This window comes from Enhydra lutris, unplaced genomic scaffold (assembly GCF_002288905.1).
Source record: "Enhydra lutris kenyoni isolate GAN:26980312 unplaced genomic scaffold, ASM228890v2 scaffoldscaffold12, whole genome shotgun sequence".
NCBI classification, from domain to species: domain Eukaryota; kingdom Metazoa; phylum Chordata; class Mammalia; order Carnivora; family Mustelidae; genus Enhydra; species Enhydra lutris.
The window spans coordinates 40,128,085-40,153,208 of record NW_019154096.1 but is presented as its reverse complement, the minus strand read 5'-3'; the positions used below and the strand labels follow the sequence as shown (position 1 = coordinate 40,153,208).

At 46.0% G+C, this 25,124-nt stretch overlaps 1 protein-coding gene across 1 annotated transcript in view; it reads left to right on the top strand.

Moving 5' to 3' along the window:
• LOC111145189 (V-set and transmembrane domain containing 4) overlaps positions 1-25,124 on the top strand; it is a 93,812-nt gene that overhangs the window by 27,831 nt on the left and 40,857 nt on the right. The window contains exons 3-5 of the mRNA XM_022499909.1: positions 1,079-1,147; positions 10,725-10,832; positions 19,873-19,906. Of these exons, the coding sequence (XP_022355617.1) occupies positions 1,079-1,147; positions 10,725-10,832; positions 19,873-19,906 (211 nt within the window). The remainder of the gene's footprint in view (positions 1-1,078; positions 1,148-10,724; positions 10,833-19,872; positions 19,907-25,124) is intronic.

The following is a 25,124-nucleotide window of genomic DNA, read 5'->3' as shown; positions in this document are numbered from 1 at the left end:
ATGGGTCAATAAGAAATACCCAGTATAAGGCCTAGAGAAGTAAAAAGATGAAAATTCAGATTGAAATTCATGACAATATAATACAAAAGTTTTTGGGAGGGACAGTAAATAGAGTTTCAGACGATCTCTGCCATAGGCCTTACCTCTCTGATTCAATCTCCATTCCAACCTCCTTTGTCTTTCTATTCAGGTGCTAGATCTTCTTCTCTAGAACTCTCTAGTGTGGTAGCCACAGGCCTTTTTATTTTAATTAAAATAAAATTAAAAATTCAATTCCTCAGGCCCATGTGGACCAGCCACACTGCACATTCTCAATTAGCCACGGGCGGCCATTTCCTTCATCCTGGAAAGTTCTATCGGACAGTGATCTCATTCCATCACATTTTGCTTTTTTTGGTCAGCTTAATTTTTTTACCCACGATTAAATTACCCTTATGCATGGAACCTTTCCGTGCTTCTAGCCTCTTTTGTGGAATATTCAAAGTTTTACACTGTATAGCTCAGTTCTGTTTCCTGACTGTTGGGAACAGGCTCAGTAAGTTCAGTGATCAACTATGACTAAAAGTGAACAAAATAATCTCAAAATCAGATGCCTTCTGCTGTGCGTGACTGTCTGGCGCAGAGTGGTGCTCAGAGCCCAGACCCTGGGCCATCAGATGACTTCAGGCTCCTCTGTCTAGGAGTACTCAGCAAGTGCACCATACTTAGAAAGATGTCCACTAATATGGTCAAATAAATATTTTGGTCCTTAGAATTCCCACTGGGGAACTTTGTAGTTGACAAGTATGTGGGGCAAGTGGGACTTCTACTGGGTTCAGTCCCAGCTTTGTTATTTATTGGCTTTTAAACAAAGACAACCTACTTTCCCCCTGCTGGAGCCTCCAGTGTGGTGTGTCAGGCATTGTACCTCTCCCTCATGTGTGAGTTGTGATAATTAAATGTGGTTCTGCAAATGGGAAAATTGCTTTGTAAATGTCAGGGCCGCTCACACCATATGGTATTATTTTGGATCACAGTGTGGGCCGGGTCCATAAACTACTACACTTCACGCTGTGCCATTTCTCTTTTTGTCTTACAGTGATTTCCCTCAAAGCTTCTGAAGATTCATCCTTTGAGAAAAAGAAAGAGACCTGGGCATTTTTTGAAGGTAGACCTTGCATGTTTCTTTATTATGAGATGCCCCTCGCTTTTAGAGAATAAGAAAGGAATAAAATGGGAAGAAAGCGTAACCAAACTCAAGGGGGTCACCACTTGGGGTACACCAAATTGAACACAACCAATATTGGAAGTGAAGGACTTTTTATTTCTTGTTACAAGTTAGGGGACAGGGAGATAGTTCTCAAAGCACCGTCTCCCCACAGGATTAGTACAAGAACCTTTTATTCAGTGTGTTAGGAGCTGGGGCAGGGAGCTGCCATTGGTACGGTTGGATGAGTCGCGCACGTCTAGCACATCAGGACGCTAGTACGTACCTCGTACGTTCTAAAAAAATGGCAGAACACTCTGCCCATAGGATGTGATGTTAGCATAATGAGCTAAAGGTAACTTGAGGTCCTCAGCTTCAACCTGGCTCACCTGGCTCCCATGCGGGCTGTTAGTGGAGATACCCCGAGCAAGTGGGTCTCAGGTGAAACATCTCGTCGGGCGTATCCTAGGCTGGAACTGTTGGTTCTGTGAAACAAAACACATTCCTTCCCTGCTTTTGTCCCTTCCCTTCCCACCTTCTGCTGATAGCTTCCATCCCTCTTATTTGAGTAACTTCCTATTGCCTTTAACCAACAAAAAGGATCCTGACTTCTTAGTTGTGCTATGACATCAAGTTGTTTTCTTTATTTTTTTAATTAATTTATTTGAGAGAGAGAGAGAACATGAGCAGAGGGAGAGGGAGAAGCAGACTCCCCACCGAGCAGGGAGCCTGATAAAGCACTTGAACCCAGGACTCTAGGATCATGATAACCGAGTGAGCCACTCAGGTGTCCCTTAAGTTGTTTTCTTATCTTTAATTTACTCAAGAGAAGGGTGGGAGGGGCCCTTGGGTGGCTCAGTCAGTTAAGCGTCGACTCTTGACTCTTTATTTCTGCTCAGGTCTGATCTCAGGGTCGTGAGATCGAGCCCGGCATGGACTCAGCTCAGAGTCTGCTTGTCCCTCTCCCTTTCCCTCTGCCCCTCACCTACTCATGCTCTCTCTCTAAAAAAAGTAAGTAGATTCTTTTGAAAAACCCCAAAACTATATATATATATATATATATATATATAGAGAGAGAGAGAGAGAGAGAGAGAAAGAGAGTAAGGTGGGAATCCCTGTTGGTATCAGCCCATGGGTTTTGAAAGAGTAGAGACAAAGCCCCAAGCTCCAGAATTCCTACTCCTAAGTGATTTTAGGGAGGGATCTTCAAGTACTGTACAAATGAAATGTACCCCTACTGTGGCAAATTTTATCTCCAGTTTCTTACAGAGTTTGGGATTCTAGAAATAGGTTGAGAACCTTCAGCAAGTGGTTTTCAACCCATGTTAGATTCCCCCGGGGAGCTTTAAAAACACTGATGCCTGGACCGCATCTCTGGACATTCTGATTGAACTGGAACTGGTTCAAAGCTCTCCAGGTTAAAAAAAAAAAAAATGGTGCCTGGGTGGCTCAGTGGGTTAAGCCTCTGCCTTCAGCTCAGGTCATAATCCCAGGGTCCTGGGATCGAACCCCACATTGGGCTCTCTGCTCAGCGGGGAGCCTGCTTCCCCCGCTCTGTCTCTGCCTGCCTCTTTGCCCACTTGTGATCTCTGTCTGTCAAATAAATAAATAAATAAAATCTTAAAAAAAAAAAAAAAAAGCTCTCCAGGTGCTCCCAGCAGGAGCTCTGGCTGGTCCCAGGCCAGCAGCAGCAGCATTACCTGGGAGCCTGATACAAAGGCACAGTGTCGGGCCCTCCCTTCACGCACAAGATCAGAAACACTAGGGGTGGTGCCCAGAAGTCTGGGTTTTCACAAGACCTCCAGGGGGGATTCTGCTGCACTCAGACTGGGGTTCAAGGGGGTTGGGCCTCTCCAGGGTACATTTTCCAGTTATGGATATATTTTTGGTTGCCACAAGTAGGCTTTCGATTGTCTTGGCTTCTACGGGGTAGAGGCCAGGGGTGCTGCTAAACGTCCTAGCCATGCCCGTGTAGGTCAGCTCCCCACAACAAGGAAATCTCTGGCCCCAAATGTCAAGAGTGCCGAGGCTGAGAAACCTTGCCTTACTGAGAGTGAGGAGAGTTCACAGGAATTATTATCACAAAGTGGGGAAGGATTATGACCAGAAGCAATAAAAGAATGTCCTTTGTGAGTTCTGGGCAGAGCCTTTGGTCAGTGAAAAACTGTTGAATGTCAAAAGGTGATCAGGAAATCCTGAAGGATTACATTTAGGGAAGGCATGGCATTTATGGGTGATGAATCCCCTTGCTGAACAGATCTCGGGAGATGTGTGTGCCTTGGGGGTTCCCCTCACCTTTAGTTAGCTCACAGATGTGCTGCAAGGAGATCGTGCCCCATGGGAGGGGGGCACTTGGATCCAAAACCACCTCTTCCTCTTCCGATAGCCAGTTAAAAGCAGTGGGTGGAGGCACTTTCTCTCTTAGAAAAATGTAATCACAGTTGGGAACATTATTTGCAACCAGGAAGTGTCACCCAGATAGGAGACTGGGATTCATTGTTTTGCCATAAAATATTTTCTTTGTGAGACTGCTCTTTCATTCGGTAGCGATTCCTTGTATTCCCTGCCTTTTCTTTTCTTTCTTTCTTTTTTTTTTTAAAGATTATTTATTTATTTATTTGACAGACAGAGATCATAAGTAGGCAGAGAGGCAGGCAGAGAAAGAGGGCGAAGCAGGCTCCCTGACAGAGAGCCCGATGTGGGGCTCGATCCTAGGACCCTGAGACCATGATCTGAGCCAAAGGCAGAGGCTTTAACCCACTGAGCCACCCAGGTGCCCCCTGCCCCAGCTTTTCATTCAGGGAATGCCTATTTGTTATCAAGGAGATGAAAGGAACTTTACTCCATGGAGTGAAGCAGTAGAAAAAAACAATTGATTTACTCCATGTTTCGGGGAGCTGCTCCATGACCGAGGCCCAGTGGTGAGGGAGAAGTATGGAGACATCCAGGGCATCCCTAAGGTAGGTCGCTGGCAGCTGTGACATCGGGAGCCTTGTTTATCAACAGATGCATAAGGATCTCCTGGGGGGTTGTTAGTGACCCGGATTCTGGGCTCCCCACCGAGAATCTGATTATTGCATTTAGGAAGGGAGCAAAACATTTGTACTGGGGCCCAGGGTGTTTCCCCAGTGCAAATGGTCTGAGGACTGTATTTAGAAATAACCAATGGTATGGGGGGTGGCTAGCTTAGTCAGTTAAGCTTTTGGCTCAGGTCATGATTTCGGGGTCCTGGGATACAGCCCCGTATTGGGCTCAGCAGGGAGTCTGCTTCTCCCTCTGCCTCTGCTCCTGATCACACACACATACACTAACACACACACACACAAACACACACATACATACACACTCTCTTTCTCTCCCTCAAACAAATGAATAAAATCTTAAAAAAAAAAAAATACCCGTGGTACTAAAAACAAGACTCCATATATCTGGGAGGATTGCAGCACGTGGTCCCAATCCGCCTGGCAGCATCATCAGCATGTCTAAAACGAGCGTGTAATTGATGGTACTTGGTAATTCACATGTAGCTCTTGACTCTCAGGGTCACTTTTAACCTAGCTCTCTGCACAAAATCCGTAGCCCAATGTAGGCTTCCTTCTCCACACAGAGAATTAGGTCCCTTCAGAAAAGAGCTAGAGTCCTTGCTCTGTCTAATGCCACAGAGCAGCTGTTTCCAGAGCCTTCTTTCCCTGTGATTCCAGCAGCAGTGGCCTTGTGTTTTGCTTTCTTAACCCAGCCATGGTGTCAGTGAGGCCAGGGGTACAGATGAAACTCCCTGGCGCCTGATGCCGGGCCTTTGCCCTTTTGTTCCTGGATGGGAGAGCTGATGAGGGATGGCCGTCTCCTGGGGCTCCGCTCAGTGGGCCACATGGCCGCAGCACAAATTCCAGCATTGTCAGAGCACTTGGTGAAATGCGGCAGTGAGTTAAAATCCCTCAGGGCTGTGGCTCAGGTTGGCTGCACAGATCTGAGATCCTGGCGTTTGCATTTTCCCTGGAAGAGTAGAGGACGGACATGGACTTTCTGGAGTCAGCGGTCTGGGAGAGTGGCTTCCTTCACTGCGAGGAGACATGCTGGGGCCTCCGGGTTTCAGAGAGGCCGAATATCCCAGCTGGCCTCCGGGTTGCCCAGCAACAGGTGCTGCTTGCCTGTGTCCGGGGCCTCTCTGCTGGGCCTGCCCTGCCGTGGCTTGGTGTTCTGGGAGGGGGGATCTGGCACTAACTCTCTGTGCCCCCACCCCGCCCTCCACCTCCCTGCCGCGTGAATGTCCCTCCAGCCTGCCAGCCCCGCCATCTGCTTCGGGGAGGCCTGGGCTGGGGCAGGAGGGACATTTTCTGCATGGCAGCTTGCAACGGAGCCTAAAAATGACATCGGTGCCTTTGAAAGTCTGGTGGCAGAAGACAAAGCTGCACATAAGTTTGAGGGACGTAAAAGATTTTTAGAATGGTTTTGAGGGCGCAGGTACACGTGGTGTTTGGAAAGCTAACCCCAGGTTCGGTTCAGTGCAGATGTTTTGTTCGATTTGGATCTGAAGGCTGTGGATTCAGCCTCCAGACAAGGATTGTTTGGCCCGGTCTGGTCTGGGTTTTAAAACCTTTGAGCCCACATTTATAATTAGAGAGGTGTGTACGAGGAAGTTAAGGAAAAGTGGGAGATAAGGTAGCACAGGCTGGGCTTCTGGGCCGAGGACAGCTGTCCTGAGCAGAGTGGCCGCCGCCTGTGCAGAGCACAGCCCAGCTTTGCTGTTGCTCGCCCAGTGGCAAGGCGGTGCTCCATCTACGTGTTTGTGACCCTGGCTGAAACAGCTCAGCGTTTTATCTGTTTGCAGAGAAAACTGGGAGCGGTGGTTTCAGTGTTTTGAGTAGATAAAACGGGGCATTGTCTTTATGCAGCAAAAGGAACTCTCGGAAGAGAGGGAAAAATCGGAACTCTGGTGTCTTGGGTGCTACCCCATCCAGAGAAACTCAGATGTTCTGTTTGAGCTTTTCTCCTCCTGCAAGGTGACACTTGCTCACGTTCCTGGAGCTTCAGGAATGCAACAGAGAGAAGGTGTGATTGCTCCTGAGGCTGTGGGTACGCACACACAGGCAGCTGGTGCCTGCCGGCCAGTGTCCCCAACCCATGGGTCTGCGTGTTTGGCGGTGTAGCTGAGCCTTCCGGACTGGCCAGATGTTTTATGTCTGCAGCCAGGGCTGCCTGGGGAGAGCCTCCTCCGTGCCACGTGGTAGAGGCTGTGATCTGAAACCAGAACTTGGGCCTCTCAGAGCCCCTCGCCTCCTGCTGGGGCAGAGCGGGCCACAGATGTCTACAGCGTGCTTCTGGGGACGCTTGTGGGAGATTCTCACCACGACCTTGTCCCTGCTTGATTGCTACAGTTTCCAAACCAAGGAAGGGGCTCCAATGAAGAGGGGGCTCCTGGTGGATGCTGCCCTGCTCCAGTGATCCGGAAACTTCATTCAGTGAGACGGTTTGTCTCTCCAACGAAGGATGAGACTGAAGCCGGATCACCCTTGCCTTTTTGGTCCTGAGGCCCGCATCTTTGGAGTCTGTCGAGGTGGATGCTGTGTCCTCTTGCCCCACGTCTGTGTGCCTGGCAATGGGGCTGAATTATTTGCCATCCTCTCATGCCAGAAATGACTACACAGTCCTGGTCCCTGAGCAGTTTGCTTAACCCCTGTAAATCCGGGACTGGCCGTGTGCTCTCCGTGTTCTGGCCCACCCTGCATCCTGTCATGAATCCTGGTCTGTGACCCCTGCTCTAGCTCTCAGAATTTCATTGTTTGAATGGAGACCTGAGCCCCTAACTCTGACCACTCAGAGCTCTCACCGAGTGAATCTGCAAAGCCCACGCATCTGAGACAAGGTGTCTATACAGAAAGGCAGTTTTGATTTTTGTTGTAGGAGAGGGTTTCCACTATCTCTGTCTCAAACTCCTCACATGCCACTGAACTCCTCGACCCCTGTCATCAGGCTCAGCCCGTACCCTCCCACTGAACTGGCTTTCCCCCAGGACTTTTCCAGTAACTTCCAAGGAGGAACACCCAGTAGATGTTTTCCAGCAGCACCTGCTGCTATTAAAGAACCTTTAACATCTACTCTCTTGGTTTCTAGAACTCTCAACTTCTGTTTTCCTCTGCTTCTGTGACTGGCTCCCAGCTCCCTCTGCAGCAGACTCTTCCTACCCAACTTCCTGCTCCCTTAAATATTAGGGCAGGTGTTCCCTTCCCCTGAAGCCTTATCCTACTGTGCTTTCTACTTCTTTTACTTTTAGTTCTTTTACTTTAGTTTAACTTTTAGTTACTTTTACTTTTAGTTTACTTTTACTTTTACTTTAAGTTCCATGAAGAGAAACCTTCTTAGACTAGCTTAGGCCAGAATGTTGACTGAGCCTAAGACCACGGGAGGACCTCATGGACTCTGGCTCAGAGACTACACTGAGCCTCCTGGGCTGTAGGCCAGGGAAGAGAGAGTCAAAAGGAGGCTGAGATGTCTGATTCCATCCCATCCTCCCCCTTCCTCTCTCACTGACCATGGCCTTACCTGCGTCTCCTGCTCTCTGTGGAAGCTAGCCGTTCCCCCTCCGCTGCTCCCAGCATGCTTGCTTTTTCCATTTGGACACGTAACTACCTGCTTCTCCGGGTCCCAAGGGCTTTACAAAGGTGCATTCCTTTGACTCAGCAATTCCACTTCTAGGAACTTCATCTTAAAAACCTAATTTGAGAGGTGTGTTAAGGTTTGAGTCTGTAAATGTTCATCCTCCTCATTTATTACAGGGAGCAGTTAGAAACACTTTGTGTGATCAGTAATAAGTTCCCATGAAGCCACTTCTATTAATCTAATACTTTTTTTTCATTCTGTTTCTCTCTGTATTTTTATTCTTTCTATACATTTTTGCATTTTCTGTGTGTTGTTTTTTTTTAAAAATTTTATTTATTTACTTGACAGAGAGAAAAACACTGAGAGAGGAAACACAAGCAGGAGGAGTGGGAGAGGGAGAAGCAGGCTTCCTGCTGAGCAGGGAGCCTGATGCAAGGCTCGATCCCAGGACCCCGGGACCATGACCCAAAGCAAAGGCATACGCTTAACGACTGAGCCACTCAGGCGCCCCTTCTGTGTTTTCTTAAATATGACTCAGCACAGAGCTCCAGTCCTCTTTGAAGTTCCTTGTGACCTCCTCAGACTGGTTGAGTTCCTTCTCTGTGTGTTTCTGGCACTGGGCACACCCTTCTGTTGTTACAAATGCCATGGCACTCTCTGATTTCTTGATGAGACTTTAAAATGTCCATTGTTCTATTTCTTGTTTGTAGGAGAGTGCTGAACATGGCTGATAATGAATGTCTGTTGGCTCAAGACATTTAAGTGGGTAGGGAAACATTTTGCCAGGTTCAAACGTCTGTAGCTTTTTGCTACAGAGAAGGGTTAAATGATGCTTTTGGCTTCCCTTTGCCTTTCTGAGCAGTCGGCATTGGATCAATCAGATTGGTGATGAAGTTGATCATAGGAGTTTAGGAAATGGATGTATGTTATTAAGGGCTCAAGGTTGGTGTTCGCCCCAAATTCACATGTTGAAATCCTAGCTCCTAATAAGACTGTATTAGGAGGTGGGGCCTTTGGGAAGTGATGATGTCATGAGAGTGGAGCCTTCTGAATGGGATTATTTGCCCTTCTAAGACGAGACCCCATAAGAGCTTGCTTGGTGTCTCTCTGTTCTCTGCCATGTGAGGACACCAAGAAGAAATGTCTACAAACCAGGAAGGGAACTCTTACCAGTTACCAGTTCTGCTAGCATCTTGCTCCTGTGGGAAGTGTATGTTTATTGTTTAAACTGCTCAGTCGGGGATACCTGGGTGGCTCAGTGGGTTAAAGCCTCTGCCTTCAGCTGAGGTTATGATCCCAGGGTCCTGGGACTGAGTCTCACATCGGGCTCTCTGCTCAGTGGGGAGCCTGCTTCCTCCTCTCTCTCTGCCTGCTTCTGATCTCTGTCTGTCAAATAAATAAATAAAATCTTAAAAAACAAAAACAAAAAACTGCTCAGTCGATGGTATTTTGTTATAGTGGCCTAAATTGACTGAGACAAAGATGATCATGAAAAAAAATGGACATAATTGTAGATTAGCATATATTTCTAAAAAGTGATACAGGGATCCCCTGTACCCATTTGTGCCCTTAACCCAGTTTCTCCCAATGGTAACATCGTGCAAAACTCTAGTAAAACACGGCAACCAGGATGTTGACATTGATACAGCCAAGATACAGAACATTCTCCTCCCCACAAATGTTTTTTAGAGCCAAACCCAGGTTCCTCCCATCAGCTACTCGCTGCTTAACCTCTGGCAATCATTAATCTGTTCTCCATTTCTGTAATTCTGCCATTATATAAATAAAATCATACAGTATGTAGCCTTCTGGGATTTCTGCCCCCCCAACCCCACCTCCACATTTAGCATCGTTCTCCGGAAGTTCCAGATTGCTGCGTCCCTTAGTAGCCCGTGGTGTGTATGAGCACAGTTTGTTGAGCCGCCCACCTCCTGAAGGACCTCTGGGCAGGTGCCAGTTTCGGGCTACTGCAAATAAAGCTGCGATTTTGTGTGAACTGAAGTTTTCATTTCTCTGGGGGCGTTTGACCCAGAGCAGTTGCTGAGTTGAAGGGAATTTGTAGGTGTATCTTTTATGAAACTGTTTTCTGGAGGGGCTGTACCATTTTATATTCTCACCAGCAAACTGGTCTCCAGTGACCCAGTTTATTCATAGCCTTCCTGGCATTTGGTATTGTCGCTATTTTTTATTTTATTGGTTTTGATGGGTGTATGAGATATCTCGGCGTAGTTTACATGTGCACTTCTCGAATGGCTGAGGAAGTTGAACATCTTCTCATGAACTTATTTGCCTCCTGTATGTTCTCTTTAGTGAAATGTCTCTGGTTCTGCTCATTTCCTAGTAGGATTGGTTGCTCATTTTTTTACTGTTGTGTTTTGAGAGTTCTTTATATTTTACATACTAGTCCTTTGTTGGATATACAGTTACAAATATTTCCTCCCAGTCCGTAGCTTGTCTTTTCATCCTCTTCATACGGGTGTTTACAAAAGAGAAGTTTTTAATTTTAATGAAATCAAGTTGATCAAATTTTCTCTATATAGATGATGTTAGTGTGAAGTGTAAAAATTCTCTGCTTATGGACGCCTGGGGGACTCAGTCAGTTAAGTGTCTGCCTTTGGCTCAGGTCATGATCCTAGGGTCCTGGGATCAAGTCCCATATTGGGTTCCTTGCTCAGCAGGGAGTCTGTTTCTCCCTCGGCCTCCCACTTCCCCTGCTTGTGCTCTCTCTCTCTCTCTCTCTGACAAACGAATAAAGTCCTTAAAAAATACATTTATAAAAAAATGTCTCTGCTTAGTCCTAGATCCCAAAGATTTTCCTCCTACTTTCTCCCCTAAATTTTCTAGTTTATGTTTTCTGTGTAGGCTTGTGGTTTATTTTGGACTGATTTTTGGTAACGTATGAAGTTGATCTTATTTGATACCACTATGTCTTTGCCTTCAGATCTCTACATCTACGCTGTTCTCGTGTGCTGCGTGGGGATCCTCAGTGTCCTCCTCTTCACCCTGACCATCATCTGGCAGTCTGTGTTTAGCAAGAGGAAAGCCAGAGGTAAGAGGAACGATAAGGTCATGTCTGGAACGGGAGCACAACCAAACCACAGACGGGGGAAGATGCTGGGCAAAGTATAACCTTGTTTGAAAAATGCATCGTGAGTCAGGGATTATGTCCCTGTGACGGGTGAGTACAGCGAGTGAGGAGATGTGTCCCCCTTACTCTGCTAAAATCAGTTGTGCCCACGTTGAACTTTCTCTTTTTCTCAAATCCCTTCCTTCCGCGGTCTTCGAGGGGGTGGCCCTTCCCTCTCTCATTCGCCCAGACGGGGCTGTGGAGTCAGATGAACCTGGATTTGACTGATTTTAGACGTGTTCCTTAACCACCCTGGCTTCATTGTCCTCATCTATGAAACGAACTGGGGTGGACACTGCCTTCCTCAGACGGCGTGCGGTTGTGAGTGTTCATTATTTGATTACAGTACTGGCCCGGGGCCTGGCGCCTGGCAGGCAGGTGGGGTCAGGAAGGCTTCGCCCAGCCTGGGGGGGGTCACTTCCATCTCCTTCCCTGTCAGCATCCCTACTGGCCTGGATCTGTCCTCAGCCCTGTCCTGCTCTGCTCTTTCTCTCTTAATGATTACAGTTCTGGGGACTCCGACTCTTACCTCCCTATGCAGGCTGCCCGGGCTGCTTTTCCACTCCAGTCCCCATCTCTCAGAAAGCCTTAATGTCTCGTTTCCACTGGAGCCTGTATGCTTCCTCAGAAATACCCTCCCTGCACACCTTCTGCATTTCCAAAGTAGGTGTGGATGCTGTAGCTTCCCAAGGTGATGTGGGTGACAGCTGGGCTCTGGAATTAGACCGGCTCTGGTTCAGATGGCTGCTCTTCACTTACCAGCTGATGACCTACCCGCTGAGCCTCACCTTTCCCATCTGAGTAATGGGAAAGCAGTAGCGTGCCCAGTCCCATGGGATTATTGAGAGGCTAAAGTTCAGCAACAACAGCAACAAAACCTTTAACACATTCCGATTCTTGTAAGTGTCAATGACACGTGGTTAGCATTATGCATCAGCCTGAGGTCACAAAGCTGGGAAGTATTAGACTGGGTGGTCGCAGTGTACGGGAACGCTTGAACAGGGAGACGGAGCCATGCTTCCAGAGGGCCTCTCCGCCAAGGTGCAGGCAAGGCTCAGGGAGGGTGGGGGTGCACTCGGGGACCAGCCTGCAGGAAGCTGTTGCCATTGCAGAGTTAGGGGACGAGGGCAGGAGAGGCTCCTGGGACTTGCAAGAGCCGCCGCTGTGGGACAAGTGTCACCAGCAGGAGCCTTAGAAGAGGGACCCGGGCAACGCCATACCAGGAGGTAGCAGGGAGGGAGCGGAGAGCACTCATTCCTCAGCCCTCCTTTCTCCCCTCTCCTCTGGATGTCCTGCTGCTGCTTTGCTGTGCTCTCACCAACCAGGAGCCAGAGGGCAGGGCGTGGAGGTCAGCCTCCTGGCCAGTCACGGTGGAGAGGGACACAGAGACACCCAGCACACTCAGGCCTATGGCGGATCTTTCATGGGCCGTACCCTTCCCACAGTGCTCTCTGCAGTCTCTCAGCTGATCTGGAGAGCCTTCCTCTGCAGCCTCTACCTACCGCGTCAAGAGTGCCCAAGCTTTCCTCCTGTTGCAAACCCTTGCCTACGCCTGTGAGCTTGTGGGACACATTGTACAGATGCCTTCGCTGCCCTTCAAGAGAATAGCGAGGAAGGCACAGGCCCATCATCTGATCCATTCTCCTTGGGATTTGGCTTATGACAGCTGCTCAGCAAGTAGGGGACAAATGTGTTTGTTTCCCAGCTGCTTTGCTCCCAGCTGTTGGAGTTTGGAAACCCCATAAGCAGTCTCTAAGCCTGTTTTGCTCCAAAGGCACCTCTGCCTGGGTTTGGGAGCAGGACAGAGCAGCGTGCCTTGAGCTGCAGGCTCTGGTAGTTGGTAGGCAGGATCGGGGAAACAAAGCAAAGTAGTTAGTTCAGGAGACATCCATCTCCTCCAGAGCCGACGAGGCAGACTGCCGGAGTACGTGCCGTGCCTCACACAGAGCCCCCAAGAACCCAGATCCCAGTCACCCTTGACCCCCCCCGGAGCGAGCCCAGACAGCCTCGTGTGCACCTGTGCACAGTGTCCCAAAGCCCCGCTGAGCTTCCAGGAGCTTCGCAGGGGCACCTGCTGCGGGCCGCACTGCTCAGTGGCTCCTCCACAATCCTGTGTGATCCTTACCACCAGTCCATACTGCTTCCATTTGAGAGAGAGGACTCAGCTGAGAAGCTTGAGAAAGTCCTGAAAGGGGTATGGCAGAGCCCAAGCTCAGCCTGATTCTGAGGAAATTTCTGTCCGAAGAGAGCTTCGCCATCTGGGAGCCAGGCTTGCCAAGGAATTTTCTTTCAGCCTTCACAGCGGTTCCTGCCAAGGTCCTTTCCAAACAGCAGGTATCGCTCCCGTAGTCCCTAGGGAGCTCGGCTTTATTCTAGCAGGCTGGCCTTCTGTGGTCCTGGCTGAGCGGGTCCTGCCCTCTGGGACACTAGCAGCCAGGTGCCTCCCAACCACCACAGGGCTGGGGACAGGGGACTGTGCAGGGTAGGGCCAGGGTTACCCCTCACCTGGACCTCAGAGCCTTAGCACAGCGCTGCCCGAACCTTAAGGAGCAGACTGTTCACCGGGAAGCCTGCTCAAATGAACATTCTGACTGAGTACTTCTCATGAGATCATGGCGGGTCCACAGTTACCTGTGAGACGCCACGCTTCGAGTGGCAAGGCCTTAGAGCTGGTTCTTCTGAACCCTGTCCTCCTCTGTACCCGTCTTTTATACGAAATATTTTGAAAGGATCCCATTACCATCTTGAAATGAAACTCAGAGATGAGATGAGCTGCCTGTGCCCACAAAAATACAATCCGGCCCAGACCCCCTTGTTACGTGGACAGTTTCTGGGTTTTCTGTGTCACTGTGTGTGGGTTGGGCCTTCTGCGTCCTGGCCACATGGAGGAAAGCCAAGCTCTCTTGCCAGGCTGAGAACCTCAGAGCATCCTGGCTGCTCACAGACACAGGGAAAGCGGAGGGGAGCCCAGCACCGGCTCTCCTGCTCCTTCCCCTGGATCTTCCTCAAAGGGGATATCAGAGTAGCTGTCCCCACTCCCGGTGCCATCCCCTGGAGAGTGCCTGAGGTAAACAAAGCGCAGCCTGGAAGCTGGGGGGCCAGCAGCCAGCGTCCTTCTCTTCCTTCTCTCTCTCCATTCCCGCTGCTTGGCCCTCACCCCGGCCTTGTGCTGCCTTGTTTTCCTGAGGTGCTCATTATTCTCGTGAGCTGCCGTTGATTGCACCCATGTGTTCCTTGCTTTGCACTTTCCTCCTGAGCTGTGACTCTTTGTCCTGGCTCTTAGGGCCTGGGTGCTTGCAGCTTTGTCCCAGGGGCTCTGTGGCTTTGAGTCACCCTGGAAAACACGAGTCCTGGTGGCCCAGGACCAGACCCTGAGTTACTTCTCAAGCACAGTGCTTTCCCGTAGCCTTTACTTGTTTGGGAATGAGCCCAGACTTGCTGCTTTGAGAGGGCTCTAGCAATCCCCCAGCCTTCCCTGTCTGAGCTCTTACAAGGGCAGTTTGAAGGCACGGTAGGACAGACGGAAGGAGACGGCCTTAACACCTTTGTCGCTACTCTCTATGACGTCTCGGTCTAGCTGGCACTTGCTGTGCTAGAACCCTAGCACACACATGTCATTGGACATTTTCTTAGTAGTCGCATTAACAGGGTGAAAAGGTTAAAAAAAAAAACCAACCAACTCTTTTATTTAAAATATATCTAAAATAGCATTTCAACAAGTATCAATATAAAGATTCAGAACGAGATATTTTACGTTCCTTTGTTCATGCTAAGGCTGAAATCCAGCGTGATCTCATACCTCCAGCACATCTCACTCGGGACTAGGCGTATTCGAGTGCTAGGTAGCCACCTGGGGCCCACAACTTCCATATAAGACCTTATGTGCTGGTGTTTTCCATCAGTGCTTTTCACGTCGTCATGAAATAGCTCTCTATAGCAAGAGGACAGGCAATAGGAAACCCCATTCTCCTCCTCAGCTTACCACTTGGTGCCTGAGGGAAATGGCTTCACCTGGCCTTGTGACTGTGCCAGTCCTGAAACACTGTTAGGGCAGGTCTGCTTCCTGGAAGGGGCTGGGGTTTTGGATGTTACGTGATGGGAGCACAGTCCCGTGTAAAGGGAAGGGCTGGCAGGAAGCGGGGCACAACCCTGGGCTTATCTCTCCCCACAGGGAAGTGCAGATGTCCTTTTCCAGGCTGCTGGGCTGTCTGTCCCTGCTGGAGCTGGGCTGGGAATTGGGGGGGGGTTGCTGGGAGAGCACTGTGCTTAGTCATTCTTGCTCCTTCGGCAGATGCATGGGACCTTTTGCAGGGGCTGTTACAGTCCTTGCACAGTGCAGGAGATGCTTGGGGAGCAGAGCAGAATTATCTATGGGTCCTACCTCAGCGTCTCTGCAAGGCCTGGGATTGGGAGAGGGTGCAGGCAAATTAGGGGAAAGTTAGGGGAGGGTCAGGCCTTGACCTTGAGGCCCCAACACTGGTACAGAGCCTGATAGGATGGGGGAGCATGGCTACCTCCACTCCAAATCACCCATCTGGAGGTGGTAGTGGTGGCAGAGATGGGCCCAGATGGGGATGACAGTCTTCAGCCTGAACAGGTCATCTGGGAGATTTGGCCATGAGGTGGGGGCTGGGAGCAGTATTGTTCAGGCTGAGGTGGCAGAGAGAGGGTAGCCCCAGCTCACAGACACATTTCTGCCAGGAGGTGAGAAAAACAGTCTTTCCTTTTAGTCTTCCAAGTCCTAAAGATCATAAGATCACCGCTGAAAAAGAACACTGTCCTGAGTTTTCATTTCTGTGCAGTCTGTTGCCTTTGTGTGGGGGCCAGGAGCCCCCAGTCAAGTACGCTGGATGCGAGGTCATGGCCCATGATGGAGACGGGCTCCAGGACCCCCCCCCCTTATTGTCTTCCTTCTCTTGGTGGTCTCACTTCCCCACTCTCCAGTGGATTTGCTGGGATCCCATCCCACAGAGACTCTGTACTGAAATGCTTGTCTTACAGACTCTGCTTCCTGGGAGTCAGTGCTGATGAAGTTACGTATATTTAAATGTGACTCTGTGCCAGGGCTATGTCTCCGAAGTGCCTAGGTCTTATGTTCGGTATGAATTACTTTTGGTTCCCTGGCAGTCCCTGAGCCTTAAAGGAACATCAGCCATGTGTTTACTGGTCTGAGACATTATAAGCATCGGTCAGCAAGTGCTGGCCGAGGGGCGTATTTTGTGCTGGGCACTAACCATCCTCTCTGGGCTCCTGGTCTTTCTGAGTCAGCCTGTTCTCCTACAGCCAATGATTACAAGTTGCCCTGGCCTGCCCTCCGGCTCCCTGGCTTCCTGATCTCCAGGCTGCTCACCTCACTGCCCCTGGACTGGATTTCCCAAAATAGAGGCCAATGCATGGATTCCCTAAGACTCCAGCCCCAGCTCTGCCCTGCCCAGCTGTGGCACAGTGGGCCAGCCATCTCTCCTGAGACTGACTCTCTTCGTCTATAAGGAGCTCTGATACCAGCCACCCAGTATCTCTGAGAATGGTGAGGAGTAGTTACAAGAGGGCTCTAGAGTCAGGCTGCCCACTTTTGCCCCTTCCTAGGTGTGTTAGTTTGCTTGGCTGCCATAGTAAAGCTTATAGGTGGCTGTCTTCTTCACACGGTCTTTCCTCTGCACCTGTTTCCTAATCTCGTTTTAGAAGGACATCAGTCATTTTGGATTAGGGCTCACCCCCAGTGACCTCATCTTAACTGAATCACCCGTTTAAAGGCCTCACTTCCAACTCCAGTCACATTCTGACGGGTTGGGTTTTAGGGCTTCAGCATAGGAAGGACGCAGCTCAGCCCCTAACATTAGCTGTGTGACCTTAGGCAAGGTCATTAACCTTTCTGTGCCTCAGTGTCCTCCACCATAGAATTAGGTGCAATAACAAAGTTTTTGTGAAGATTAAATTCAAGTGCAAATTCGTGGTCTTCAAACATTTTTGCTTGCATAGCACCTAAAAGCATTTCAAAAACTATGCACCCTTGGACATTTGTTGTTGATGTCTAAACTTTTTGATCATAAGTGTAAATTGTTGCAAAGGAGGTAATTTCTAGGGCATCACAAATATGGACATCTTAAAACAAAGTGTTTCAATCCTTTCACATCTAAATGTTACGAATTTCGTAAGTACCTCTCTTTATTTAAAAAGACTGTGAACATGCTTCAGCTATTAGAAATTATATATTGTTCCTTTTTCTCCTTGAACTTTTATCTTCACTCTACTTTCCCCACAAAATTTTATCCCACTTTAATGCAGTTTTTTTTTGTTTACACTGCTCTGTAAAAATAATGTGTATAAAAATTTAAATTAAGAATTTTTAAATTTCCTTATTCCACAAGTGTCTTGGTATTAAATTTTTTGTGTTGTTATTAATATTGCACAATTAATAAGATTTGGAAAATGAATATAAAATTAATCAAAACCCCATAGATATTATCAATTTAGATAATCAGTCATAGAAGACCATTTTATTGGAAATGTATTTTTATTAAAATAAATTTTTATTTTAGTTCATATACCCTTGCGTGAATCTGCTTAATAATGGAATTCAGCATCACTTCTATTCCTACTTTTTAAAGAAGAGAATTGAGGCTGAATTCCATTACTAAGAATAGAAATGATGTTGAATTCTGTTATTAGGCAGATTCACACAAGGGTATATGATCTGTCATTGAAAATTATTTTTAATACTTGACCAGCTGACAACTGGATTAGGTCATTATTTAATCCTTGTCAAAAGCAAAATATTGGAAACCTCTCTGCTGGTGAAAGCTTTAGTTGCCCAGTCCTTAGTCATTTGCTTTCTCAAAACTGGCACCAACTTTTCAAATAATTTCTCCTTTGGTGCCTCCTGTTTTTTACCTCCACAGCACAAGTCAGGATGGGTGAGAGGTATGCCTTGATTTTGTGAAGAGAAACAGTGATGTGGTGGGGAGGGAGGAAAGGAATGCAGCCAGAGCTCAGGCATGTTCTGGGAGAATGAATTCTGGAAGAAAGAACACTGTGCTAGGTGAGGATCTAGAAAGTGATTTCCTTAACACTACACTTCCTAGGAGTGCCCACCGGTTTGCAAACCCCAGACACATGATCCCTGATTTATTTAATAAGCCTAGAGTCAGGCCAGGAACATGAAGTGTTCCGTAAAACTAATTATGGTTTTATTATTGCTACATCTGTAAATTATCCAGCACAGAGTAGGTGCTCGGTAAACAGGATATAGAAAGAGTTTATGTACTAAAAGGAGGTAGTAACAGGTAAACCTAAAAAGCCCTTTCTTTTTTTTTTCTTTTTCAATTAGTGTTTTTTATTTATTTATTTATTTATTTATTTATTTATTTTCAGTGTAACAAAATTCATTGTTTATGCACCACACCCAGTGCTCCATGCAATGCGTGCCCTCCATAATACCCACCACCAGGCTCACCCAACCTCCCCCCCCCCGCCCCTTCAAAACCCTCAGATTGTTTTTCAGAGTCCATAGTCTCTCATGGTTAATCTCCCCTTCCAGTTTTCCCCAACTCCCTTGTCCTCTCCATCTCCCCATGTCCTCCATGTTATTTCTTATGCTCCACAAGTAAGTGAAACCATATGATAACTGACTCTCTCTGCTTGACTTATTTCACTCAGCATAATCTCTTCCAGTCCCATCCATGTTGATAGAAAAGTTGGGTTTTCATTTCTGATGGAGGCATAATACTCCATAGTGTATACAGACCACATCTTCCTTATCCATTTGTCCGTTGAAGGGCATCTTGGTTCTTTCCACAGTTTGGCGACCATGGCCATTGTAAAAAGCCTTTTCTAAAGCAGAGACCCTGTCATGCTGGTCTGGAACCTGCCCTGGTCACCTGCAGGACAGATCATGCCAAGTGTAGCAGCTTAAAAGAACAAGGATTTTATTTGCTCACAATTCCGTCGGTCAGCAGTTTCGACTGGGCTTAGCTGAGCATTTTTTCTGGTCTTCGCTGGAGTCCCTCCTTTGCTGCAGCCTGCTGGTGGATGAGCTGTGGCCTGGCTGCTCTGGGGCCTCAGCTGGGGTGACTTGTGCCTGTTCAATGTGGTCTTATCTCTCAGTAGGCTAGCCGGGCTTCTTTACATGGTAGCAGAAGAGTTCCCTGCAATGAAACAACAAATGAGCAAACCTCAGAGCGCAGGGGCCGGTTAGGCCTTTGCTTGTGACATATTGGTTATTGTTTCATTGACCAAAGCACGTCTGGCGGTCAAGCAGTTTCACAGCAGTGTGGACAGACACAGGGAGGTGCGATTCATTGGGACCATCGATGTAATGATCCACCACCCACCTCCGGAGCCCATGGCTTTGCTTCTATTTGAAGTGAACTCAATTGTGAGATTAGATTGGCCACTTATTAGGATAACTGCCTAGTTCTTGTTTCTCCTCTGCTGCTAGAATCTTTTTTTTTTTCCTCTATGAGACCTACTGTGGAGGATGTCTTGCTCTAAGACTGTTTTTCCAACACAGCCCCCTGCTGCCAGAAGAGTGTTGATGAGAGAACCAAATGCCAGTTTGCAGAGAGGAGCATCTAAGTGGAAACAGGTTGTCCCCAAAGGCTTTCTCATGACTAAGGCAGAGCTTCCAAGTTGGGTGACTGTTACTCTAAGACCTTCCAGATCAGAACCCACCTCAACCTGGCTTGGAAAAAAAAAAGACTGTTTTAGGTCATCAAACTAGGAAGTCTGGGGTATATGGTTCATGCCTGCCTGGCTCAGTCTAGGTGTGGAACAGTATTGAGTCAATGTGGTGTCCGTGCTATGGTTATGCTTACTCATCCAAAAAGAAGCATGAAAGCCCCAAGAAGTGGCTTGTACCAACATCTGGGCAACGCCTGGGTACTTACGTTCCCCTGTGATTCCTGGAGCACATGCTTCTAAGGTAACATTTATTTACCATCTTCTATTTCTTTTCATTTTACAGCGAGACATTATTTGGTGAAATGTCCCCAGAACAGGTAGGAATACTTTCTTTCTTTTTTCAAATGAAACTCTTTGATATTTTCCTTTCTATTGATATTACCAAGAAATGGGCTTAATTTGTATCTTTACCTAAGGGTCTGCATGGTAGTTTGCAGGTTGGCCTAAAAATGTGTTTTCTTCATGCACTTGGGTGTTTCTAGATTCCGTGCTCTGGTTTTTACCCCCAGATTCCAGAGAAAATATAACTCATGCTGGTTCAACATGCCGGCTGGAGGAGGCTTGGCACCTGCTCCTGGACTACTGTTTCCCCTGTGTAGGAGGAAGCTAGCAGCTAGACTGAAGCACTTTGATGCTTTCTGGCCACAAATCCTCCTAATTCCCTTCTACCAGTTCCTGCTTGCCCTATGCCCTGCTCTGCAGAATGTGGCCATTAAAAATACATGTGCCGAGATGCTAGCCTTCTAACTGGTGGAACACACCTCACAGGTAACATAACAGTTAGAGCAGACATTGCAAACTCATAGTGTTTAGAAATTTGAGACTTCTGGTTCAGGCACAATGGCATAGGTCAGTTTCTCCCTGCTCTTCCCTGCTAAACACAGCCATAATCCCTGAAAATACTGCCAGAGACAACCAAAGGAGGACTCTGAAAGGGGATAAGAAGAAAATGATGAAAGACAAAGAAAAAAAATCTTAAAAGCAATGAGAGTGAAACAATGCATTATTTATGGGGAACACAAATGGGAACGACAGTGCAGTTTTCATTGGAATTGATGGAAAGCAGAAAGAAGTGGTACATTTTCTCTTTAAAAGATTTTATTTATTTATTTATTTATTTATTTTAGGGAGAGAGCAAAGGAGAGAGAGAGCAGGAGCAGGATGAGGGCTGGAGGGGGAGAGGGAGAGAGAGAATTGCAAGTGGACTCCTCTTTAAGCACAGAGCCTGATGTGGGGCTTGATCTCATGACCCTGAGATCCTGAGCTGAGTCAAAATTAAGAGCTGGGCATTAAACTGACTGAGCCACCCAGGCAGCCCAAGAAGTGGCACATTTTCAAATATCGAAAGAGAAGAACTGTCAACTACAAATTCTATATCCAGCCCAACTGTCCTTTAGGAATAAAGGGTAAATAAGGACATTCTCAGATGAAGGAAAACTGAAAGAATTTGTCACTATGGATCCTACATTAAAAGAAAGGCCAAAATAAATTCTTGAAATAGAAGAAAAAGACTTGATACATTAGGGAAGAAGATCAACAGTAGAGCAGAAATATGGGTACATAAGTAAGCTATTCTTTTCCTCATGAGTTTTAAAAATAATATCTTATAATCAAAACAAAAATTATAAAACCATCTGATACTCAGGAAAAGCATTAAGATATTTAGAAGTGGGGTGGGGAAAGTTACCTAAATAGAAGTGAGGTTTTTACACTTTCCTCAAAGTGATAGAAATTTGGTAAGTCACACATTTATTATCACGCTCAAAGCAACCATTAAAGTGACTATGAAAAAAATACACTCAAAAACAGTATAGAAAAATAAAGACAGAATCCTAAAATATGTTCCAGTAACATAAAGGAACAGAGGAATAAAAACCACAGGAAATAAACAGAAAACAGATCATAAAATGGCAGACTTAATTGCTAACATACTGTTTCTCTTACCTGGTTTAAAACTTAAACAATTTAAATACATCAGTCAAATGACAGAGATTGACAGAGTGGATTAAAAAAACGTACACACACACAACCTGCGTATATGCTCTTTACAAGAAACTCACTACAAACTCGGTGACTTAGGTAGGTTGAAATAAAAGGATGGAAACAGTTCTACCACATAAACAAAACCAAAACAAATCTGGAGTGGGTAGACTAATAATATGATAAAATAGACTTTAGAGCAGAGACACTTACTAGAAACAAAGAGGGACATTCGATAATGACGACAGGATCAATCCACAGGACAAAGACCCTAAATGTATGTATACACACCAAACAGGAGAACTACCAAGTACATAAAGCAAAGAAAAAAGAGCTGAAAGAAGAAAGAGATAAATCCACAGTTACAGTGGGCAGCTCCAGTGCACCTTCTCAGCAACCAGGAAACTTTCTGAACAGAAATTCGCAAGGGTATGGAAGATCTAAACACCGCAATCAAGGACAGGCCCAAATTGATACAGATCGAACACTCGGACCACCACCGGCAGAACACGTGTATTTCCAGCCCCTGCAGAACATTCGTCATAAGATCTAGCCTATCTTAGACCAAATATTGGGCTTTAAAACAAACCTCAGTAACCTTAAAGCACTGGAACTCATACATACACACAGCACACTTTAAAAATAATGCATGGATCAAAGAGGAAGTCTCAGAGGAAATTAAAAAAAATACAGAGAATTGACCAAAAATGAGAATAAATGCAACAAAACATGTGCGATGCCTTTAAAGCAGTGCTGATGGGGAGATGTATGGCCTTAAATGCTTGCATTAGGAATTAGGAAAGCCCTCAAATCAACAATCTGAAGTCTCACCTCAGAAAATTAGGAAAAGAGCAAAATAAACCCAAAGCAGGCAGAAAAGAATGAAATGATAAAGGTCAAAGCAGAAACTGATGAAATTGAAAAGAGCAAAACAATAGAGAAATATCAGTGAATCAAAAATCTGGTTCTTAGGAGACTGATTGCTGGCAGAAAATGGGTAAAGTGTACCCAAGATCTCTCTGCTTTATTTCTTATGACTGGATGTGAATCTGCAGTTATCTTCATAAATACTTCAGTTGGATGTGAATTTGGATGTCTCTGGGGGGTCCTCTTTACAGCCCCAGCAGTCCCTATACCTGACTGCTTTGCGTTTCTGCTGCTGAGTTTGGGATCCAGAGAAACCCCATTACTAAAATCAAAATATAAACTTCTTTTATTGAGAGTTCACCACCTACCAGGTAGTTGTCTGGAGTAGTCCAACAGTGAAGAGAGATAGAAATCCCTGCTTCGTGGAACTTAGTAGGCATTGAATGCAAATGCTCGTGTCCCTGGGAGAGATATCTGACTATGGCCAAGTGAGGACATCAGCAACTCCTCTCCCCACAAAGGCAGCTTTTAATTGAACCAAATCAACAAAAATAACTGTTCTAACACTCTGGGAAGACCACAGGTGTATACTAAACGGAGAGCCTTTTATACTGGAAAAACTGCTGAGCTGCTGCTGACAGTAGTGGGGTCTGGTGGGGTTTTGGCCTCCGTTCACTCCGAAACTCTTCCCTCCTGCTTTGTCGGTGAGCTTTTTTCAGAGCAGGGAGTGCTGCGAGGACCACCAGATGCTCTGTTGTTAGAAGGGGGCTCGTGCGGCTTGGAGCAGTATGCAGTGCTCATGTTCAGCAGCAGTGTCACGGGAGGTGACCTTCTTAGGCGGATTGAGCCAGGAGGGCCGACAGTGCTGCTAGTCTGAGTTTTTGGTCACAGTTGGGGCAAGTGTATTTCTCGCTGAGACAACACACATGGGGAGTGCGGTATGGAGAGCACCCAAAGGAAGAGAATAACACTGTACAAATAGTAACAAGAGACATGGTAGCTGAATTAATATCAGATAAGATATAATTTAAGACAAGAAATAGGATGAAAGACCAAGAAGGAAATTACAAATTGTGAAGGATTAATACCACCAGGAAGGTACAACAATTATAAATGTACATGGGCCTAACAACAGAGCCTCAGCATCCATGAAGAAAAACAGAAAAGGGAAAGATGAAATTGGTGATTCTAGAATGATAGTTGGAGATTGCAATGGTCCACTCTCAGAAATTGATAGAATACCAAGACAGAAAATCAACAAAGGCACAGAACATCAAGCAATTTGTCTACCCAATGACCACATACAATACTTGTCAAGTGCACTGGGAATATCCACCAGGACAGACCATATATCTAGGCCATAAAACAAATCCGCATAAATTTACAAAATTTATGTATGTAAGAAATCATACAAAGGTGGTTCTCTGAGCAACAGAATTGAATAGAAATTAATGACAGAAAGAAATCTGGGAGATTTCCAAACATTTCAAAATTTAAAACAACACACTTCTAAATAATACAAAGAAGAAATTACAAGAGAAATTAGAAAATATTTTGAATTAAATACAAGTGAAAACAAAACACATCAAAACTTACAAGATGCTGCTAAAGCAGTGCTTCAAGAAAAAATTATGGCTTTAAATGCCTATATTAGACAAGAAGAAAGACTTCAAATCAATAACCTAAGCTTTCACCATAGTTAACCAGAAAAAGAAGACCAAGTGAAATCCACAGTAAGCAGAAGAACGGATATAATAAAGATCATAACAGAAATCTATGATATGGAAAAAAACACATACGTGCACAGAGAAAAATCAATAAAGCCAAACTTTGTTCTTTGAAAAGATCAATAGAATTGACAGATCTTAAGTAGACTATACAGGAAAATAAAAAAGAGGAAAAACCAATTACCAAATCAGGAAGCAAAAAAGAAATCGCTGGAGCACTGGGGTGGCTCAGTCGATTAAACATTTGGCTCTTAATCTAAGCTCAATTCTTGATCTCAGGGTTGTGAGTTCAAGCCCTGCATTGGCCTCCATGCTGGGCTTGGAGCCTACTTAAAATTAAAAAAAAAAAAAAGAAAGAAAAAGAAAAAGAAAAAGAAAAAGAAAAAAAAAAAAGGAATCACTACAGACTCAACTAAAGTTAAAAGGATTATAAGAAAATATTATGAACACATTGGTTCTAACAAATTAAACAACATACATAAAATGGAAAAATTCCTAGAAAGCCACAAACCACCAAAATTGATTTGAAAAGGAATCTATAAAGTGAATAAACCTGCAGTAAGTCAAGAAATTGAATTGTTAGCTAAAATCTTTCCAACCAGGAAAAGCCCAGGCCCACATTGCTTTACTGGTGAGATATATCAAGAATTAAAGGAAAATATAATACCAGCCCCTCACAAAGTAATTCAAAAAATTTGAGAAAGCATGATCTTTCCAACAAATAATGCTGGGATAAAATACAGAAAGATCTCTTACAACTCAATAATAAGATGCCAAATAACACAATTTAAAATGGACAAAACAGATTTGAGTACATACGTCCCTAAAGAAGATACACACATGGCTGACAAGTTCATGAAAATAGGTTCATTATTCATACCCGCTCTGAGAGCGGTAAAAAGACAACGTCCAGTGTTGGTGAGGATGTAGAGAAACTGGAACCCTGTTTGTTGCAGGTGGA